At 62.4% G+C, this 17,316-nt stretch overlaps 5 protein-coding genes across 5 annotated transcripts; all 5 read left to right on the forward strand.

Annotated features, from left to right (window-relative positions):
* Window positions 1–952: 952 nt before the first annotated feature.
* On the forward strand, window positions 953–2,131 carry LINJ_19_1190 (putative actin-related protein 2; the record flags this gene model as incomplete). Its single annotated transcript, XM_001465042.1, has 1 exon — window positions 953–2,131. One exon carries the CDS (start codon window positions 953–955, stop codon window positions 2,129–2,131), a length of 1,179 nt encoding a protein of 392 aa, XP_001465079.1.
* A 1,010-nt stretch (window positions 2,132–3,141) lies between these two features.
* Window positions 3,142–3,771, forward strand: LINJ_19_1200 (conserved hypothetical protein; the record flags this gene model as incomplete). Its single annotated transcript, XM_001465043.1, has 1 exon — window positions 3,142–3,771. The coding sequence occupies one exon, from the start codon at window positions 3,142–3,144 to the stop codon at window positions 3,769–3,771; it is 630 nt and encodes a 209-aa protein (XP_001465080.1).
* Window positions 3,772–4,903: 1,132 nt separating this feature from the next.
* LINJ_19_1210 (conserved hypothetical protein) lies at window positions 4,904–5,602 on the forward strand (the record flags this gene model as incomplete). Its single annotated transcript, XM_001465044.1, has 1 exon — window positions 4,904–5,602. One exon carries the CDS (start codon window positions 4,904–4,906, stop codon window positions 5,600–5,602), a length of 699 nt encoding a protein of 232 aa, XP_001465081.1.
* Window positions 5,603–7,868: 2,266 nt separating this feature from the next.
* Window positions 7,869–8,900, forward strand: LINJ_19_1220 (conserved hypothetical protein; the record flags this gene model as incomplete). Its single annotated transcript, XM_001465045.1, has 1 exon — window positions 7,869–8,900. One exon carries the CDS (start codon window positions 7,869–7,871, stop codon window positions 8,898–8,900), a length of 1,032 nt encoding a protein of 343 aa, XP_001465082.1.
* A 2,585-nt stretch (window positions 8,901–11,485) lies between these two features.
* LINJ_19_1230 (conserved hypothetical protein) lies at window positions 11,486–16,858 on the forward strand (the record flags this gene model as incomplete). Its single annotated transcript, XM_001465046.2, has 1 exon — window positions 11,486–16,858. One exon carries the CDS (start codon window positions 11,486–11,488, stop codon window positions 16,856–16,858), a length of 5,373 nt encoding a protein of 1,790 aa, XP_001465083.2.
* Window positions 16,859–17,316: the final 458 nt, after the last annotated feature.

Consider the following 17,316-nt stretch of genomic DNA (forward strand, 5'->3'; position numbering starts at 1 on the left):
GGCCGAGTGGTGGGGAATGGGATGCGGAGTGGCGTTGGGCCTCGCGTTGCATGGCCGCGAGATAGAGAGCGTGGACACAAGTTGGCATGCGTATGCGAGGGTGCTTGGGCGCACTGCCACCTGGTCCTCTGGCTGGCGCGTGTCCGTCTTCCCCCCCCCCGCCTCTCTCTCTCTCTGGCCCTACTCGTTCTCTGTCGATTGCTGCCTGTTTAGCTCCATCACACAGATCACGTCACACGTTTTGGCTCCGCAAGGCACACCGAAAAGGGGGGGCTGGTGTCCGCGGCGTCTGCGCAATGTTCGTCGAGGCGGATCACATGCATTGGTGCAGCGGAGCTGCGTCTTGTGCATGACCCTCCCAGGCGGGGCTCCCCTCCCCTCCCACTGCCATCCCCCTGTGCCCTCGCTTCGCTTGTGATTTTCTTTGTATTTGCTTTTCTGCTGCTCGTTTTTCGGATGATCTCGTTGCTTAACGCTCCTCTTAGCGCCCCGTCTCCCCCTCCCCGGCTTCTCCTCAATTCTCACACTATATATGCCGTTTCGTGCAGCGCCCATCCACACCCCAGGCCACACGCACGAGCAGCTGAGAGAGCGAGCTGGCGCTGCAGCTGCCTAGCAGGGCACAGCGAGCACCGCTGTTGTCCGACGACATGAACTGTGTTTGAAGGGAAGTAACGAGAGAGAGAGAATGCCAGTAGCTGCTTCGATGGCTGGCACACCGGTGGTTCTGGATAACGGGACGGGCAACGTTAGATGCGGCTGTGCCGGCGTCTCTCCGTTGCCGCTGCTCCTCTGCCCCACCGTCCTGGGCCGACCGACGATGCAAGCCGTCACCCCACTCTCGCGCATCGCAGACTCGCCTGCGGCCTCGCTATCATCTTCTCACTTCGCGAAATCCTCCCTGTGCACGTCAGTGTTCAAGGGGCTGACGGCGGTGCGTGGCCTGGAAAGCATGCGTCTCCATCGAGCACAGCCTCTTGAAAAGAAAGCCCTGTGCGGGGACGACCTTGCGGCGACGGGGGCGCTCGCCATGGTGGAGCTGACGTATCCGATGCGCAACGGCGTGGTTCACAACATGGACGCCATGCAGGTGATCTGGGACTACGCCTTGTGCGAGCGGCTGCCGGCGCTGGTGGGGCCGTCTGGTGGGAGCACAGCCCGATGGCGGTACGAAGACGGCCTCGCGTGGCTGCAGGACAGGCCCTTGCAGCTGAGCGAGCCACCGAATATGTCGCTTCGACAGCGATGTGACCTTCTTGGGCTGTTCTTCGAAAAATACGGCCTTTCAGCGATTCAGACGGTGCAGCAGGGAATCCTGTCGCTCTTCGCGAACGGCACCGAGCGTGGCGTCGTCGTCGAGTGCGGCGAGGGGCTCTCCCACTGTACGCCGGTGTTCGACGGATTCGTGCTGGCGACTGCACAGCGCCTCGTTGACGTGGCTGGTCGCGCGGTGACGGAGCGCCTTGGGCAGGTCCTGGGGCATCAGCAGCCGCATCGACGGTACCAGCGTCGTGTGCCAACAGGGTCTGATATAGGCGCAATGTCGCATGCGTCTTGGCTCTTCAATGACATGAACACACTCCGACAGATTAAGGAGCATTACTGCTTTGTGGCACACCGGAGGAACGGCCTGGAGGATCGGCTGACGCGGGAGACGAGCGCTCTGCACCGCGATTGTGTGCTTCCGGACGGCACCTCCTGCCGCCTGGGGCCCGAGCGGTTCGCCGCGCCAGAGGTTCTCTTCAACCCGCAAGAGATCGACCACGAGTGTGACGGCATTGCCACGGCGCTGTGGAAGTCGATCGAGGCCGCCGACATCGACGTGCGTGCTGCCCTCTATGAGAACATCATCCTCTCCGGAGGATCCACCTTGCTGCCAGGCTTTGGGGCGCGGCTGCAGCGGGAGATGAAATCCTTCTACTTGACGGAGAAGCTAAACGGCGACCCGGCACGCATGGCTCGGTGCCCGATCCGGGTAAAGGAGCCGCAACGGCGGCAACACATGGTATACATGGGCGGTGCCCTCCTTGCAGAGCTATCGCAGGATCAGCCAGAGAGGTGGCTGTCGCGGAGCGCCTACGAGGAAGGCGGCACCTCTGCGATCATCGCTCGCTACCATGGAGCAAACTGATCGAGCGTCGATTTGTGCGCTCGTTGTTGCCGCGCCGGCGGCATTTTATCCGTCGACTTGTTGGCCAACGGCGCTGCAGAGAAGAGCGGCAGCACATGCATCGCTCTTTGTTGATTTTTTCGTGTTCTCTGATGACCGGAGGATACCCTCACCCTCAAATCTCAGGGTCCAGTGCCCACCCACCCACCCCCTCGCAACTCGCTGTGCTGGAAAGCCAAGCAGCACCCCGATCCCCATCCCCTGCCAAGTGCCGAGCCGCTTCTGCTGGTGACAGGGGGGTTAGTGTTGGGTGCAGGGGCCGCGCTCAGGTCACCGAGCTGGCGCCTTGCCGTAAACGCGTGTGTCTCCTGCCGCCTCGCACCACGCGGATGGGGCCTGTGGCAGGGGCCGGGTGGTGGGGAGTGGGGTGCGGAGTGGCGTTGGGCCTCGTGTTGCATGGCCGAGAGAGGGAGCGGGGGCGCACGCTTCCGTTAACCCTTTGCAGGCGCATTTCCTGTTGAGGCGCGCCCCTCCTTTCTGCTCGTCGCGCGTTGCGCCACCTATCCCTTCTCGCCCACTCGCGCTATTTTCATTTGTGCTGCGCAGCACCGCTCCGCCGCAATGCCTTCCACAACAAGCAATACAGAACAAGCGTGTAAAGAGCAAGACACAGTCACGTTGATCAACGCAGCCGCCGTAACTGTTACCTCCCTCCCACCCCTCCATGCATGGGTGCACGTGGGACATGTGCGTGCAAGACTCGCTTTCCTCTTATCCCGTATCTCCGGCGTGTCAGTGACATACCGATGCGGTCGAAGCTTCCTCTTCGTCAACCTCACGTCGCTCTCCCGCCTTTCTTCTCGGCCACACTCCACCGGCCTCAACGTCTCGTGTGGTCTCTCTTCGTTCGGTTTTTTGTCTGTTGCTCATATATATATATATATATGTTTTACTTCCTCGTGCCTCTCGGCGCACGGACAACGATGGCGCGCGCACAGAGAGTTCGAAACACACCAACAGCAGCAGCAACGATGGGCAAAGTCAAGAGGCAAGCAAATCATGCCATCAAGAAGATCCTCATGAAGGAAAAGTCGCTCGCCATGAAGAAGAAACGCGAGGCGGAGAGCTACCACGAAACCCCCGAGTCCAACACCACCAAGCAGGCGACCAAGGACTACGCGGCTGTGCTCTTCCGCAAGGCGCTGGTGACTCAGGCGGCCCCGACGCGCACGGCACACTTTCTCTCCTACAACACCGCCCTCGGCCCGCCGTACCGCATCTGGCTCGACACAAACTTTATCAACTTTTCCATGCAGAACAAGATCGACATTGTGCAGGGCTTGATGGACTGCCTTCTAGCCAAGGTCATCCCGTGCATCTGTGACTGCGTCTTTGCAGAGCTGGAGAAGCTAGGCAAGAAGTTCCGCATCGCGCTGAAGCTGGCGCGAGACAAGCGGTTTGAGCGTCTGACGTGTGACAGCAAGTACGCTGATGACTGCGTGGTGCGCACCGTGACGCAGCACCCCATCTACATTGTAGCAACGTGCGATCAGGAACTCAAGCGGCGTCTGCGAAAGGTGCCTGGTGTGCCTATCATGTACATTGCGAAGCACCGCTACACCATTGAGCGTCTCCCGGAGGCGTACGGTGCCCCCGAGTAGAAAGGCCGAGAAGAGGCGTGAGTTAGGGTGAGGAAACGAAGGAAAAGAATACGCGTACAAGCGGAAAGAGGCGCTGCACGCACCTCTCAACGCTTGCCCTGCCTGTATCCCTGTGCAACATCGCCCCACGTACCTGTGTCCATGTGTGTGTGTGTGTGTGTGTGTGGGTTATCGGCTATTCGCTTCTCTTCGTCTTGGCCGTGGCTTTTTGCTCTTCTTGATCGTCAACGTTTAAGCGTAAGCTGCACCAGCAGCACCAAAATGTCATCGTCATCCTGCACGCACAACGGCGTGCGCTCTGCTTCTCCATTCGACGGATTCCACGCGGCATATGCGTCTGGTAGTGCTGGTGGTGGTGGTGGGAATAGGAGGGGAGGTGCCCGTGGGGCTTTCATAAAAGGCTCGCGCAAACACGAAGGACAGAAGAAAACGACCTGCGGACTCGAGTGCGCGCCTCTGGCTGCTCATCTGGGACAGTTGAGAAGCCCGTAAGTCTCGCGCGGGGAGACAGGCACGGAGCACAGCAGAATAGCGCGCCTTGTCGTCGCCGACGGCCATGATCTCGAGCACGCAGGCGGCGCGGCGCATTGTTTCGCACGCGCAGTAACATCAAGGAAGCGCCACTATTTCTCTGACGCTCCCTCTTCGTTCTTCTTCTTATGCGCCTCGCGTGCCTTTGTCGGATCTAGGAGGACCATGCAGAGGCCTTTCGATGGGAAAAGGAGGAGAACGAGGAGGGCGAGTCTTGAGGCGAGGAGGTGCGTTCCTAGCGCTGCATGCCTCCCTGTCATTGCTGCGGCCGGTTCTCATGACGACTGCGCTTCACAGACCTCTTCGCTCGATATGCATACGATTATATTTCTCTCCTCTTCCTGGCGCAAACACTGCCCCCACAACATACCCCTCCCCCCGCCCACCGCCGCAGCAAACGGCGGAAACGAATTGTTGCATGTGGCGCCTCCGTAGCTCAGGTCCGTGCGCTGGCCACGTAGCTCGACTGGCCGCCTTTACGGCGTGCCGTGTCGTTGTCGGCTCATCCGGTGCGGCCTCTGCTGTCGCGGCGAGCTTCCGCACCACCTCAGCGGGTACCGCCCTCGTCGTAGCCCACCGCGCCAAGAGTTATCACTTCTTCATGAACCTAGACGACCCTGACGCGACGCGGCGCCGCATCGAAGACGACCTGGACCGCCTCGCCAGCGACGAAAAGAAGAACACGACGGCCTACCTGCACAGCCTCCTGAATCTGGCTCTGAGCCACTACCAGCGCGGCGACTTTATCAGCGCACGCGACATGGCCGACTACACCCATCAGAGGGCGCTGGTGCACAACTCCAAGTCTTCTTTGATCTACTTCACGGCAACGACGTGCGCCCGTTGCGCCGAGGCACTGGCGAAAGAATATGAGGCACACCTACAGCGAAAGGATGAACAAAGCCACGTATCCGCCGCCCTGACGCCGGAGCCGTCGGTGGTGTTCAGTGCGCGGCGCGCCATCAAGAAGCTGCGCGCTGACGCGGAGCGGTACCGCGCCATCGCACATCGTGTGTACCACCGCCCTGACATGGCGTTCATGCGGGGCAGCGGCGACGGAGGTGGTGGGAGGTGGCGCTCGTCGGCACGACACACCGAGGGCCGTGACACCCGCCACACGTGGGCGGACGACAGCAGCAACAACGGCGTTGATGAGGAGTACATGCCGTACATATACGGCCCCCGTTGGCAGGATCGACGGAAGCGGCCGGAGCACGCGGAGATGAAGCACTACTACAAGCATCAGTGCGGGACGTCGCCGTCGTCGCGTGGTGAGACGCGGTGGAACGTGCCTAAGTGATAAAGCGAAGGAATCGTGGCAGCAGCATGCCTGCACGTAAAATGAGGAGGGAAGCATTCGTGTGCTCGCCTTGAAAGTCGCTCCCTTTTCTCAACCTGTCGCACCGGGTAGGTATGTGCGCGGAGGCATGGCCAGCGCGTCCCGACGAGGAATGCGCATCCTGTTGTCCGCCCACCCCATCCATGAAGTGTCGCCACACCGGTGTGCCATGTCTTTGCGTGTAGGCCGCTCTTCTTCCTCCATAGGCACAGCGGTCTTTTGATGGATGTCGCCGATGCTTCGGGCGCTGTAGAACTCGTTGCCCGCCCACCTCCTCGCCCTGGTCGGTGAACGCACTCGCCAACATCAGCTGGTGATCAAGCACACACACATACACACACGCACAACTCGAAGAAGGGGAAGGGAGGGCGAGAATTACGTCGAGCGAAAAACAAGGAGCACCGCGCACTGCAGCTCGCGGCGGCGTCTCGTCAAGAGTTACGGCTTTTTCACTTCCTTCTTTGGTTGCCAACGCCCCGCTCATGAAGAGCGCTGAAGCGCCCCTTTTTGTGGAGAGGAGGGGAGAGGGACTATACCAACTCCTGCGCGCTACGGCCGAAGCCCCTTTTCGCTCGTATGCCCTCAAGTGCGCGCACGCGTCTGCAGCGATGATGTGGCGGGCCTTTATCTTTTTCGCGTTTCTGCCGTCGCCTCCTTCTCCGTCGATCTTCACCACCGCCCCCCCCCTCCTCCCTGCCTTCCATCTCGCCACAATTGGCTCTCCCACTCGATCACGCTTTTCGCCCCACAACTGCCGCAACCCCTCACCGCTCGTCACCCCACAGACATACACGCATACCTGCCTCCGCCAGCTCACGAGCGCCACCAGTGCACGTCTACAGCGGTGAAGGCTCGCAGTCGGCGGTCCACGCAGATGCCCGTCGATCGGCCTATGCCTTCATACGTCCTCTCCTCCCTCCTCTTGCTCAGCCAGTTCGCGAGCCGCTGCTTTTGTGGCTCCAACGCGTCCGCTCTACCATGCGCAGGTCAGTAAGTGCGCACATGCACAACCACAGCTCACCGATCTCTGTTGCACTGCGGCGATGTCGCCGAACCAGGCCAAGCAACATCGTTTGGCGCCATCCAGTCCACTGCAACGCCAGCTCATACAGCGCAGGCTCGCTCCAGGATTAGGCTCGTCACCGCCTTCCAACCTCAACGGCCCAGTTTCTTCTCATGGCTCCACCCGCCTCTCTCTTCATGAACGCAACCCCTTTCGCAGGCGCCTGCACTTGTACCTTTCTGTATATCTTTGGGCTTGCTTGCGCATCTGCTTCTCTGCTCTGTCTTTCTGTGGGTGTGTGTGTGTGTGTGTGTGTGTCTGCCGCTGATGCTCTCCGCACACCACCACCACCCACCCCCTCCTCTATCGCTCGCTCGCTCGCTCAAGGCTGGCGCCATCACGACTGAGGCATAATGCGCTAGCCAAGCGCTGCACGGGTCGGCAGGGCTGCGCATCGTTTGGGCGCATCGAACTGCTGAGCGAGTCTTCCCTCACCGCGTTGTCTATCTTTGAGCGGAGCAGACCGCCGCCGTTCCGTCCATTCTCCCTCCCCCCCCCCAGCACTAGAGGAGGCTGTCGAGCGGTGGTACCTCTTGGACAGCGGCTTGCCATGGATTGCCCACTGGACGGGCCTTCTCCATCTCCCCGCGGCTTTTGTTCTGTGCGCAGCTCACCCTCCCACCCTTGCTGTACCTCTCTCTCTCTGTCTCTGTCTGTCTCCGCCCCACCGAACCCCGACAGCCTGAGCGAAGAAGGGAAGCGTATTGCTCTTTCTTGCTTTCGGGCGGGGGTGGCGTCTTTCTGGTACGTTGCCGCACGACCTTCGTCCCGGCGCCCGCACTCCAAAACGTCCACGCCCTCCCCCACCCACCCAAGCCTTCCCTCCTGATTCTCCTCATCCCCCTCCAAGGCGGCGGCACATTACCGCATACGGGGGTAGCACCAGCTGCAGAAGGAACGCCATCGCACACAAGCGAGAGAGAGAGAACGGGGGCGTCGAAGTACGTTCCTCCCTCTCTCCCTTCCCCTCCCTCTGCCCCTGGTATTCCCTCAGTTCTTGTTTTTTCGGTGTGCGAGTGCGGCACTGTCATGCTGAAGCGGAGCGTCAGTGCGGCGGCGAGGAAGGCGGGTGGTGGCGCGTCGGCCGCAGCACCCGCGGCCGGGCAACAGCCGCCCTCCAATCCACTTTTGCCATACGCGCTGCGTCGCGCGGCAGCCTGTGAAATGCTCTACGGTGGCTCTCGCGTGCAGTATCTCGTGCAGCCGCCATTCAAGCTTCACAAGATTCGCAGCGAGAACCTGCCGCCGCCGTCTCTCTACGCGGAGCGGCACGACCTTGGGCTCGAGATGCAGCTGCCGCGTGACATGCACGTCTACAACAGCATTAACATGGCCATCCAACGCCAGGTCGGAGCAGATTCTAGCACGCTGGACGGGGAGCAGCAGCAACAGCAGCTGCAGGATGGGCACGCTGACAGCTTCGACATGGGCGCTTTCTTCACTGAGCAGCACCACCCTGAGCGGCATCACAACTCCTCCTTGCCGTACGCCAAACACGATACGAACAACGTGCTCGCGATGCGGCTCTTTCCTGTCAACATTGGCGTTCGCGCGCGTACAGAGGCGATTCGGATTCGCACCGAAGACTGCTTGCAGCGCCTTCGCGACGCTGATCTCTGCGCGAAGATGCGCATACCGCTCGAGTACCCCCTCCCATTGAGCCACCGCAGCCAGTACGCGGCTGTTCATCGCGCGCGACGAGAGCGTTGCTACGATGCTCCGACGGAGAAGGCAGGAGAAAGCGCGGCGGTAGCGGCTGAAGAGGCGTCGCGAACGGCGCATCTACGCGGCGCTGCTGCCCATCCGCCGCCGTCAGAGCTCTCCATCTTAACTCGGCCAGTCGACCGCCTCGGCAGACACAGCGGCAGCAGCGCCGCTGCTTGCACCGCAGATGCCGACCACCTAAGCTTCCCCGTGCACCCCTTTGCAGCTGCTGCTGTCTCGTCCGGCTGCCACAGTGCGCGCAGTGGTAGTGCCGCCCGACTCGCCTCGCAGCGTTGGCTGCCGTTGCAGACGCTGAAGCCGATGGGGCACAACTGGAGCGCCGCAACGCGCAGCAGTGGTGTGCGCGGGCCGCACATGCAGCTCATGCAAGAGCGACTTGACCAGAAGGGCTTCGGCTGGAAACGCAAATCTCGCTCGCTTTGGCAGCAAGACGTGGCAACGGCCGGCTTCCGTCCGCATCGCTACTTCTAAGCACCGGCAATCAATCATCCCCCCCCCCTCCGTGCGCGGTCGGGCGGGTGGTGGCGGCTGGGCGCGGTGACACCGATCGTACGAAAGCCGCATGTGATTTGCGTGCTCGGGTTTGTGCCTCCGGCCATCTTCACTTTTTTTTTACTTGTTGGTGTCGGTGTTCGCTTCATGTGGTAAGCCGTGTTGTGAGCAGCCGATGGGCTGGGGTCTCCGCGTGTCTGAGCCTGACCTCTCGGGCTCCCTCTCCCTTCTGCGTGCGGGGTGGGAAGGTGCTGGATGGGTACCTACACGCAGCATGCTCATGAACGGTGATTCAAAAGAATGCGCTTGGAGCGGCAACGGCGGCAGCGATGCTAAGCGGTCCTCGTGTTCAGGATCGCCGGCATGGCGTCTTGTGCATCCACGTCTCCCGCCCACCCACTCAGCCCCACCAGAATATCGTGCGTCCGACGTGGGATAGCAGTAGTCTTGAGGGCGTGGTGGTAGTGGATGATCGAAACCGTTGCAGCAGCGCGCCATCATCCACGAGTGAGAGTGAGGAGAAGCAAATCGAAGGGCTCACTGGAGAGACAACAGCCGTTCTTCCATCTCTCGTCCTTCCAGCCCCGCCAAGCACCCGCAATCACGCTCGCATGCTGTCCCGAGCTGTCTTTCTGCTTCGCCTGTTATGCCTCTCCTCGTCTCTTCCTGGTTTTCAGCCCTCGCACCCACTCACCTCCGTCCACCCTGGGCGCACGCCCGCGTGATCGCGTTTGAAATGCATCGCCAACGACACTACCGCTAGCACCGCGGCAGCGTGGTGTTGTGCACAGTGCTGCACCCACACGCACGCACACACACATCCACATATGCATATATATGCAAGCCAGCGCCCATGTCACCTTGCAGCTCAGAGCGCCGCTGATACCACCACAGAAGAGAGCAGCTAAGGCCCGTCGGCCTGACTCACTCCTCCCTTTTCCACCGGCACGCTCCCTCCTCGTCTTCTCTACTCGCGCCTTTCCCGTCCATCACTCGTGCTCCTCTGACCTCTGCATGCCTTCTTGGATGTCATACACCGTCTATGCGTGCTGTGCTTGACCGCAGGTGCACACAGCGCTCGCATTTTCGGGCCCTGGGGCCTGTTTCCGGACGGCGTTGCTGTCCGTGCGGCTCGCTGCTGTGCGTCTGTGGCGGCGGGGGCATTCCACCCTCTCCTGAACCCGCGCGTAAGCGTGTGTCTGCGCACAGCGAGCTCACGGCTTGCCGTTGTGAAGGGGCACACAGGGGGGAGGGGGGGCAGCCATAGACACGCGACAGGGGAAGCGCATGCAGCGCGAGGCAGATGTGCGCGTAGCCGCATCACTGCGCGCAAGACCACAGCGCGAAGCGCGCTGCGCTTCGGGCTTCGAGCAACCCGCGAATCTCGCGTAGCATACCGGGCACAGCGCCTGGTATGCCGCCCTCACAGCGAACACAGGCAGGGGAGGGGTGGCGGTGCCGCCTGCTGCACCGCCTGCCTGCGCTTCGGTGCGGGACAGACGCCGGCAAGGAGCGCGTGTCGCATCGTGTAGTGCCGTAGCGGGGGCTGTCGGCCTGGCGTGTGAGACCGGTGGCCGGGTCCGCAATCCATGCAGTCGGCGTCGGCGCCCCTGGCATGGCTGGCTTTGCAAGCGTGCCCGCCACGTCGTTGTGCACCAGCTCCCAAGGGCCAGAGACGGGCTGGAGTGAGGGGCGAACGCGACAGGCCAGCAGACCCGGCACCTGTGCCCCCCCGCCAATGCGTCGCGATGTGCCATCCTCCACCGCTGTCAGGCCGGTGCGGAGCGCCGTGAGGAGGGAAGCCAGGCTGCTGTGGGTGGGGCCTGTCTTCCAGATGGTCACGTGGGCATGCGGCGCGAAGCAGGAGCACCAAACGTGCGAGCGGGCGCAGGGCACCTCATCGGCAGCAGTTCCGCGGGAGTTCTAGCGGAGCGTATCATTTTCTTTGTCGGAGTGTTCTCTGTCACTCTCGAAAGGCGTATATGTCTGGTGGACGACCACCTAAACACCTCCTCACCCGCACCCCTCCGACTGACGCGCTTACATCTTCTTCACGCTTGCTCGTTTCGCCCCTGCGACTCTCATGATTGCCGACCCTCCATGTTGGGCATATTTCGAGTTGGCTTCGGTGTGCGTGCGTGCGCATGCACTCGGAAGGGCTTCGACCTTCTGAGAAGTTTTTTTTTCGCGGATCCATCGCCCTGTTCAATGGATGGATGATGTGAAGCAACGCTGCCGTTGAGCCCCCCCCCACCCACTCACCCCACTCCACATGCACACTTTCTCCGCTATTTCTCTTCATCTCCCTGAATGCGTACCGCACGCGGATGCGGCGATATCCAATCGCTATCGGAGTACGTGCACATCAACACACACATACACACACTATCATCCACTCGTGCGTGTGTGTGGCGGCGGTGGTCCAGCCGATCACCTCGAGCTGCGCCTTGTCCCCTTTCCCTCCCCCCTCCACACACACACACAAACACACACACACACGCACGCACGCCCACACGCCACTCATACACAGGACTCGTTTTGATGCGTGAAAGGAGACGAGAACGATGAAGGACAGCAGAGACTATATACTGCGTCTGTGGAGCCTGGCGGAGGACATGGTGATACACAGCGGCAAGCCTCTACATGCGTTTCTTCTGCTGCACCACGTCTTGACAAAGCCACCCCCGTCGCTGCGGCGTGCGAGTGGAACGACGGCGGGCAAGCCTAGCATCAACAGTAGCGGTGTTGGAGCAAGCACGGTCACGCTGCCCACAGCAGCAACGTCCGAGGCTGCACTCCCACTGCACGTTACCGCCTTTGATGCCGAGTGGAAGTGCGAAGAACTTGTCACGCGGCTGCGTGCGGCCGAGTATCTGCTGCTCGCGGACGTGCCTGCAGCACGCACAGCGGTGTCATCGGCGAGTACCGCCGCGCCGGCCGCATCGTCTCCGCGTACGCTCAGCTGCACCGCCGGCCTGGAGGCGCTAGAGCTGGCGGAGCAGGTGCTGGCGCCGGTCTTCGCAACGACATCTCTCTCGGTGTCGACTGACACTGTCCCCGGAGCCGCGCCGCCGCCGCCGCCGTATCAGCAGGCGTCTTCCACCGCGTCTTGGTGGCATCGAAGGTGTCGTGCTTCCAAAGACTCTGCAGGAGGTGGCGACAAGAGCAGAGGCAGCTGCAGCGCTTCGTACTCCCTCGATGACGTGCTGCGAGAGGTGGCGGACGTGAGCCGAAGCTCCGCCTCCGCGGCTGCCCGCTCGTCCTCTGATTCATTGGGGGCGAGCATTGACGGCACCGGCGCGGGGGTACAGTCGCGGGTGGCGAGCATGTATTTCCTCAATCATGCTACCGTCACAGCCCTGGCCTGGCCGCTCTCCAGCTTCACGCTGGCCTGGCCGATGCGTGAAGCAGCTGGGGATGGTGCAGACAGGTCCCACCGTGCAAGCGGGGACGGCGAGCAGCACCTCCGTTTTGGGCCGGCCAGTGAAACCATAACCATCTCGGTCTCGCTGGTCGTACGCGCGCATGTGCTGCAGGCCTTCATATGTCACCGACGCGCTCAGCACAAACGCGCTCTACAGTGTCTGGCGGAGGCGCGGCAGTGGATCGCGCAGCAGTATACCGATGCCGCGCGTGCGCGAACCGTGCGACTCTTGTGGGAAGACCTTCAAGAGCGCTGGGCGCCCCCCAGTCCGCCACCGCCGCAGCAGCAGCAGCAGTCGTCCGGCACGTCTTCATCGTCGTCAGCGACTGCCATCTCCGCAGCCCAGCTGCCTCCCCTGCCGGCCTTTTATCGGCTAATCGAGCGTTTGATTGCGGAGGAGGGCCGTTCCTGCGCTGCCATGGTGCAGGTGGAGGAGTGCAAGGTGCACTACGCGATCCTGCAGGCGTGTGGCTCGCTGCCGCCACCGCCTCCGCTGCCGGTGCGAACCTCCTCGATTGCCGTGACAACCACCTTAGCCGATGCCAGCGCCCAGATGCAGGCACACGCCGCAGACCTGCGCCTGCATTACCGCCGCTATCAAGAGAGTCTCCAGCTTCTGCATGTTTTATCTCGGGCTTACATGACGGTGGTGCGGTGGATAGAAGAGGAGGCGCAGGGAGACGTGATGACGGCTACTGCGGCAGAAGCGCCGCCTCCGAACGGAAGCATGGACGTGCCGGAGCAAGGCGTGGCGTGGCGTGAGGCGCTGCGGTGCGTTCGGAGTCAACTGAGCCCGTTCTGCCTCTGCGCGCTGCAGTACACCTGCAACCGTGCTACTCCAGTGGCACCGCGCGGCCTCGCCACGGACACCGCGGCCACGACAACGACCGCCGACGTCTCTCCGTGCTACGCGCTCGGCTTCGATGTCCGGCTGGCCGCGGAGGTTCTGGGCCTGTACCACTGCCTCAGCTACGTGTACCTGCTCTACCAGCAGTCTGCCGCGGCATCGACGCTGCAGCCGCTTTCCGCGAAGCATCACGAATCGCTCTCCGTCGTTGAGCTTATGGCACGAGGCACCGGCGGCGGCGGTTGCAGCGGGCAACAATCGTGCAACGGCAGCGCTATGGAGGAGCGCACGAAGGACAGGCATGCGAGTCGAGGAGACGACACGTTTGAGGCGACCAAGGAGGAGGTGGCGTTCCTGCGGCGCTACCGCAGCGACCCGGCCTACGTGGCGCTCTTCGGCGATCACCAAATCCGTCCTCAAGCACGGCAAACGCTCTCCTCCTTGGACGCGGCACTCGACACGGACGCCGCAGACGACGCAGACGTACTCGCCATCACTCGCGATTTGGTGCACAGCGCGGTGGAGCACGCTAAGATCAACGCGTTCGTCTTCGGTCAATGGCGTTTGGGTGACGCCGCCGTAACCGCGACGTTGCGCGCTCCATCTTCCACCAGTGCGAACGTGAAGGGGGAGAAGCGACTGAAGACGGAGAGCGCTCATAACGACGAGACCGGTGGTGCACGCGATCAGTGCGAAGGGGTACAGGTCGCTCCACTCCTTCGTTGGTGCGCACCGAAAGATGCTGAAGCAAGCACAGCACCTGCCACCGCGCACGAAGCCGCACTGTTGTGGTGCCTGGTGGAGTTGGGCCTACGGGATAACTATCCCTTCGTCATTCGATTCCTGCGGGAGCTGAGCGGCGCCCTGTCACGAGTGACCGGCATCACGTATGCCTCTGGCGAAGGTGCGGCAGATTGCGTGGCCGCGCCGCCTCAGCTACCCGAAGAAGCTGCCGAAGGCGAAGTCGGCGTAGGTGACGCTCTGCCAACGTGCCCTCGCCCTGAGGGGGCATCCCTGCCGGGCATCCGAAAGCACAGCCGCTCGCCGTCGCCATCGCCGATGCCTCTGATGCATCGAGCGTCCCATGGGGCCACGTCACGTCTGCAGCCGCCGCCTTCAGGCAACTGGGTGTTTCCTGGCTTCCGCCGAGCCTTGCAGCTCTACCTAGAGCTTGTGACGGTGCTCATGCGATCAGCCGCCACCATGCATGCCACTTCATCCACCGCCGCCACTGGCGCCGAGGAGCCGCAAAGTGCAGCGGCCTTCTCCTCCACAGCGACGTCATCTACGGCACCATCGATCCCCATCCTGCGACTTGGCTTGCACGATGCGGAGCAGCTCATGGCGCAAGTCCTCTTCACCGTCGACGCCGAAATGTTGCACCTGACAGGCAATACGTGGGGCATTGCTTCTGGCGCTAGTGCGCGGGAAGGCGGCTGCACACGCGTCACCGGTGCCACGGACTACCGAAACCGGAACGGAAAGGGCACCAGCAGTGGCGACATTAGCCTATCTCACCTTAGGCAACGCTTCCTGCTGGCTGATCAGCTGCAGTGCTCCGCCCCGGCGCAACTTCGCGGGCTGGTACAGATCAAGGCGGCGGCGCTGGTCACCATGGCGCGCCACCACCTCACGCAGCTGTCTCTCGTGCGAGCTGTGCATTACCTCCGCGAGGGGCAGCAGTTTGCTCGCGTTTTCCATCGGCAGGCAAAGCTGACGCTGGTGCCGGAGATGCACGTTCTGCTGGCGTGTCTTGCGACGTGCATGAGCCTGCGGCGGCTCCCAGACCTCCCAGAGCCGGCGGTAAAGAAGGGAAGAAGAAGCGAAGGCAGGGGCCACTCCGTGAGCAGCGGGGACGGGGAGGCGGCCACTGACGTGGCACTCGGCACCGCGCATGATGCGCTGTACGCCTCTGCGCAGGGCTGGATCTCGGCGGAGCGAGCCACGTCCATTCACGCCGGCAGTGACGATGGCGCAGCGCCCCACGAGCCGCACTCGCTGAGCGGGCACCACAGCAGCCACGTCGGCAACGGCACCGGCGCCGCGGCCTTTGCTGTTCCCCCGCGAGAGGAGTCCACGGTGGCGCAGGACGTTGGGCTGCCGTACCTGCACCTGCTCGCCGCTGAGCGTGCCGCCTGCACCACCTTGCACACCCCACCATCTCTCTCCCTACTCCTCTATATCTTGAAGGCATGGACTGTCTTTCATCTCGTGACCGCAGGCGAAGAGCTAGTCTGGTCGGACGTGGGCTGCAACGTCTCCTCACTGCTCACGACGCCACCGCACGCCCCGACGCCGCTGCAGCAGCAGCAGTCGATACGCCAGATGAATGGGTCACCATCGATGTCGGCAGCCGTCCCGCGATCACTGGCGCTGAAACCAGCGTCACCGTCACCGCCTTTTCTGCCGCTTCCCTCACCTTCTCACGCCACCACGACGCTCAACACCACAGTTGAGGATCAGCAGCGTCGCGTGGCGCGACTCGACAGTCTAACATCGACACCAACCAGCACCCCGACTCTGCGCAGCCGACACGCCACGGTGCCGACGGAGATGCACCGCATTCAGCTTGAGCCTGCCATAATGTCGGCGGCCACCGCCCGAGCGACAGTGCAAGCGGTAAAAGGCGAGGGCAATGACGACGAGGGCTGCGGAGTGGGACGCGCCGCCACGGGTGTCGCGTACGTGAATGCAAAGGGGGCCAACGATGGCAGTGCCGACGGGAAGGTCACTCACAGTCTTCAGAGCCGCGGCAGCAGCGGCGTCGACAAGAGTAGTGCCGTGAATTCAGAGAGCGGCATTGGCGGTACGCATGTACGAGGCATCTGCACAAGCTTTCGCGGCGCCTCAGCCATGGCCGCAACGGCTTCATGTCCCGCGGGTGCGCACGTGAGAGCACTCCCGCACACGCAGAGGCACCGCGCCGGTGATGTGCTGCAACGCATGATGGCCGTCCTCCTCGACCACTACGAGACGCATGGCGTTTACGCGGCGCCCATAACGGCAGCAGCGCCCTCGCTCTCCACAGAAGCTGAGAGGGCTACCCTTCAGCAAGTTCCTGCCGCTGCGTGGACGCCGCAAAACGTCGCTCTCTTCCGCCTCCTTCGCGGGGCGGTGCTGCTGTGCGAAAACAAAGACGAGCCGGCAGCGGCGCGGGAGCTGAAAGAAGCCACACACATTGCGAAGCGGCATCTCGGCGTCCTTCACCCGTACGTGGCCGATGGGCTGGCGCTGCTGGCGAGCGCGTACGCTTCGCTCGATGTGGACGCTGTGCCGAGCGGCGATAGCCATAGTCACGGTGAGCCCTCCGGCTCCGCCACCTCACCGTCGCCACAGCAGGTGACGGGAGGCGCAGCTCGAACACGGAAGGTAGCGGTGCAGGTCGCCATGCGCTGCAGCTGCATGGCGCTGGCCTCCCTCTACGCAACGTCGGCGGCCAACGGCAGCGATAGCGTCGATGCTGCTGGAACGACGACGGCACAGCAGCAGCAGCAGCAGACGGCGCCCTTATCCACCATAGGAGCACGTCTTCAGGAGTGGTGGGGCAGCCAAGTCCTCCACGGCTTGTGTGGCAGCGGCAGCGGTGGGTACAATGCAAATGCGGTTCAGCATCTGCGGCTTCTGTTCGGTTGGCTCCCGGGGTCGGCAGAGTACTGCTTCTCGTAAAAATAGCTGTCTGCGAACGGGCCACGCACGCTCACCCACTCACGTACGTCTCCGACACCGATCTTGTGAGTTGATCCTGTCACTCTCCGGCAGCATTGATCACTCTGCAGTTGTATATGTATATGTGTGTGTCTGTGGAATGCCGTCTGCGTTCACTCGCAGCGACTCACCTACGCGTGCATGCGCAAGTCTGCGCCAGGGCCAGCGCTGACTGATAGCCTCGATGGTTCTCTCCCCCCCCTTGCTTCCCTCTTATCTTTGATGTGTTTCTCTCCTTGAGTCGCCCTTGATCCACTCGTCGCAGTGCGGGTGCTGCTGTAGTCGTTATTGTTGCTCTTGTGGTCGCCTCAGCAGCGGCAGCAGCGGCAGCAGCAGGGCGGGCACGCAAGAAGCGGAAAGACACCAAGAGGTCAGGGGCATCGGGTACGTCTGCTTGTTTCGTTGGTTGCGGCCGGACC

Source organism: Leishmania infantum, chromosome 19 (assembly GCF_000002875.2).
Source record: "Leishmania infantum JPCM5 genome chromosome 19".
Classification (NCBI taxonomy): domain Eukaryota; phylum Euglenozoa; class Kinetoplastea; order Trypanosomatida; family Trypanosomatidae; genus Leishmania; species Leishmania infantum.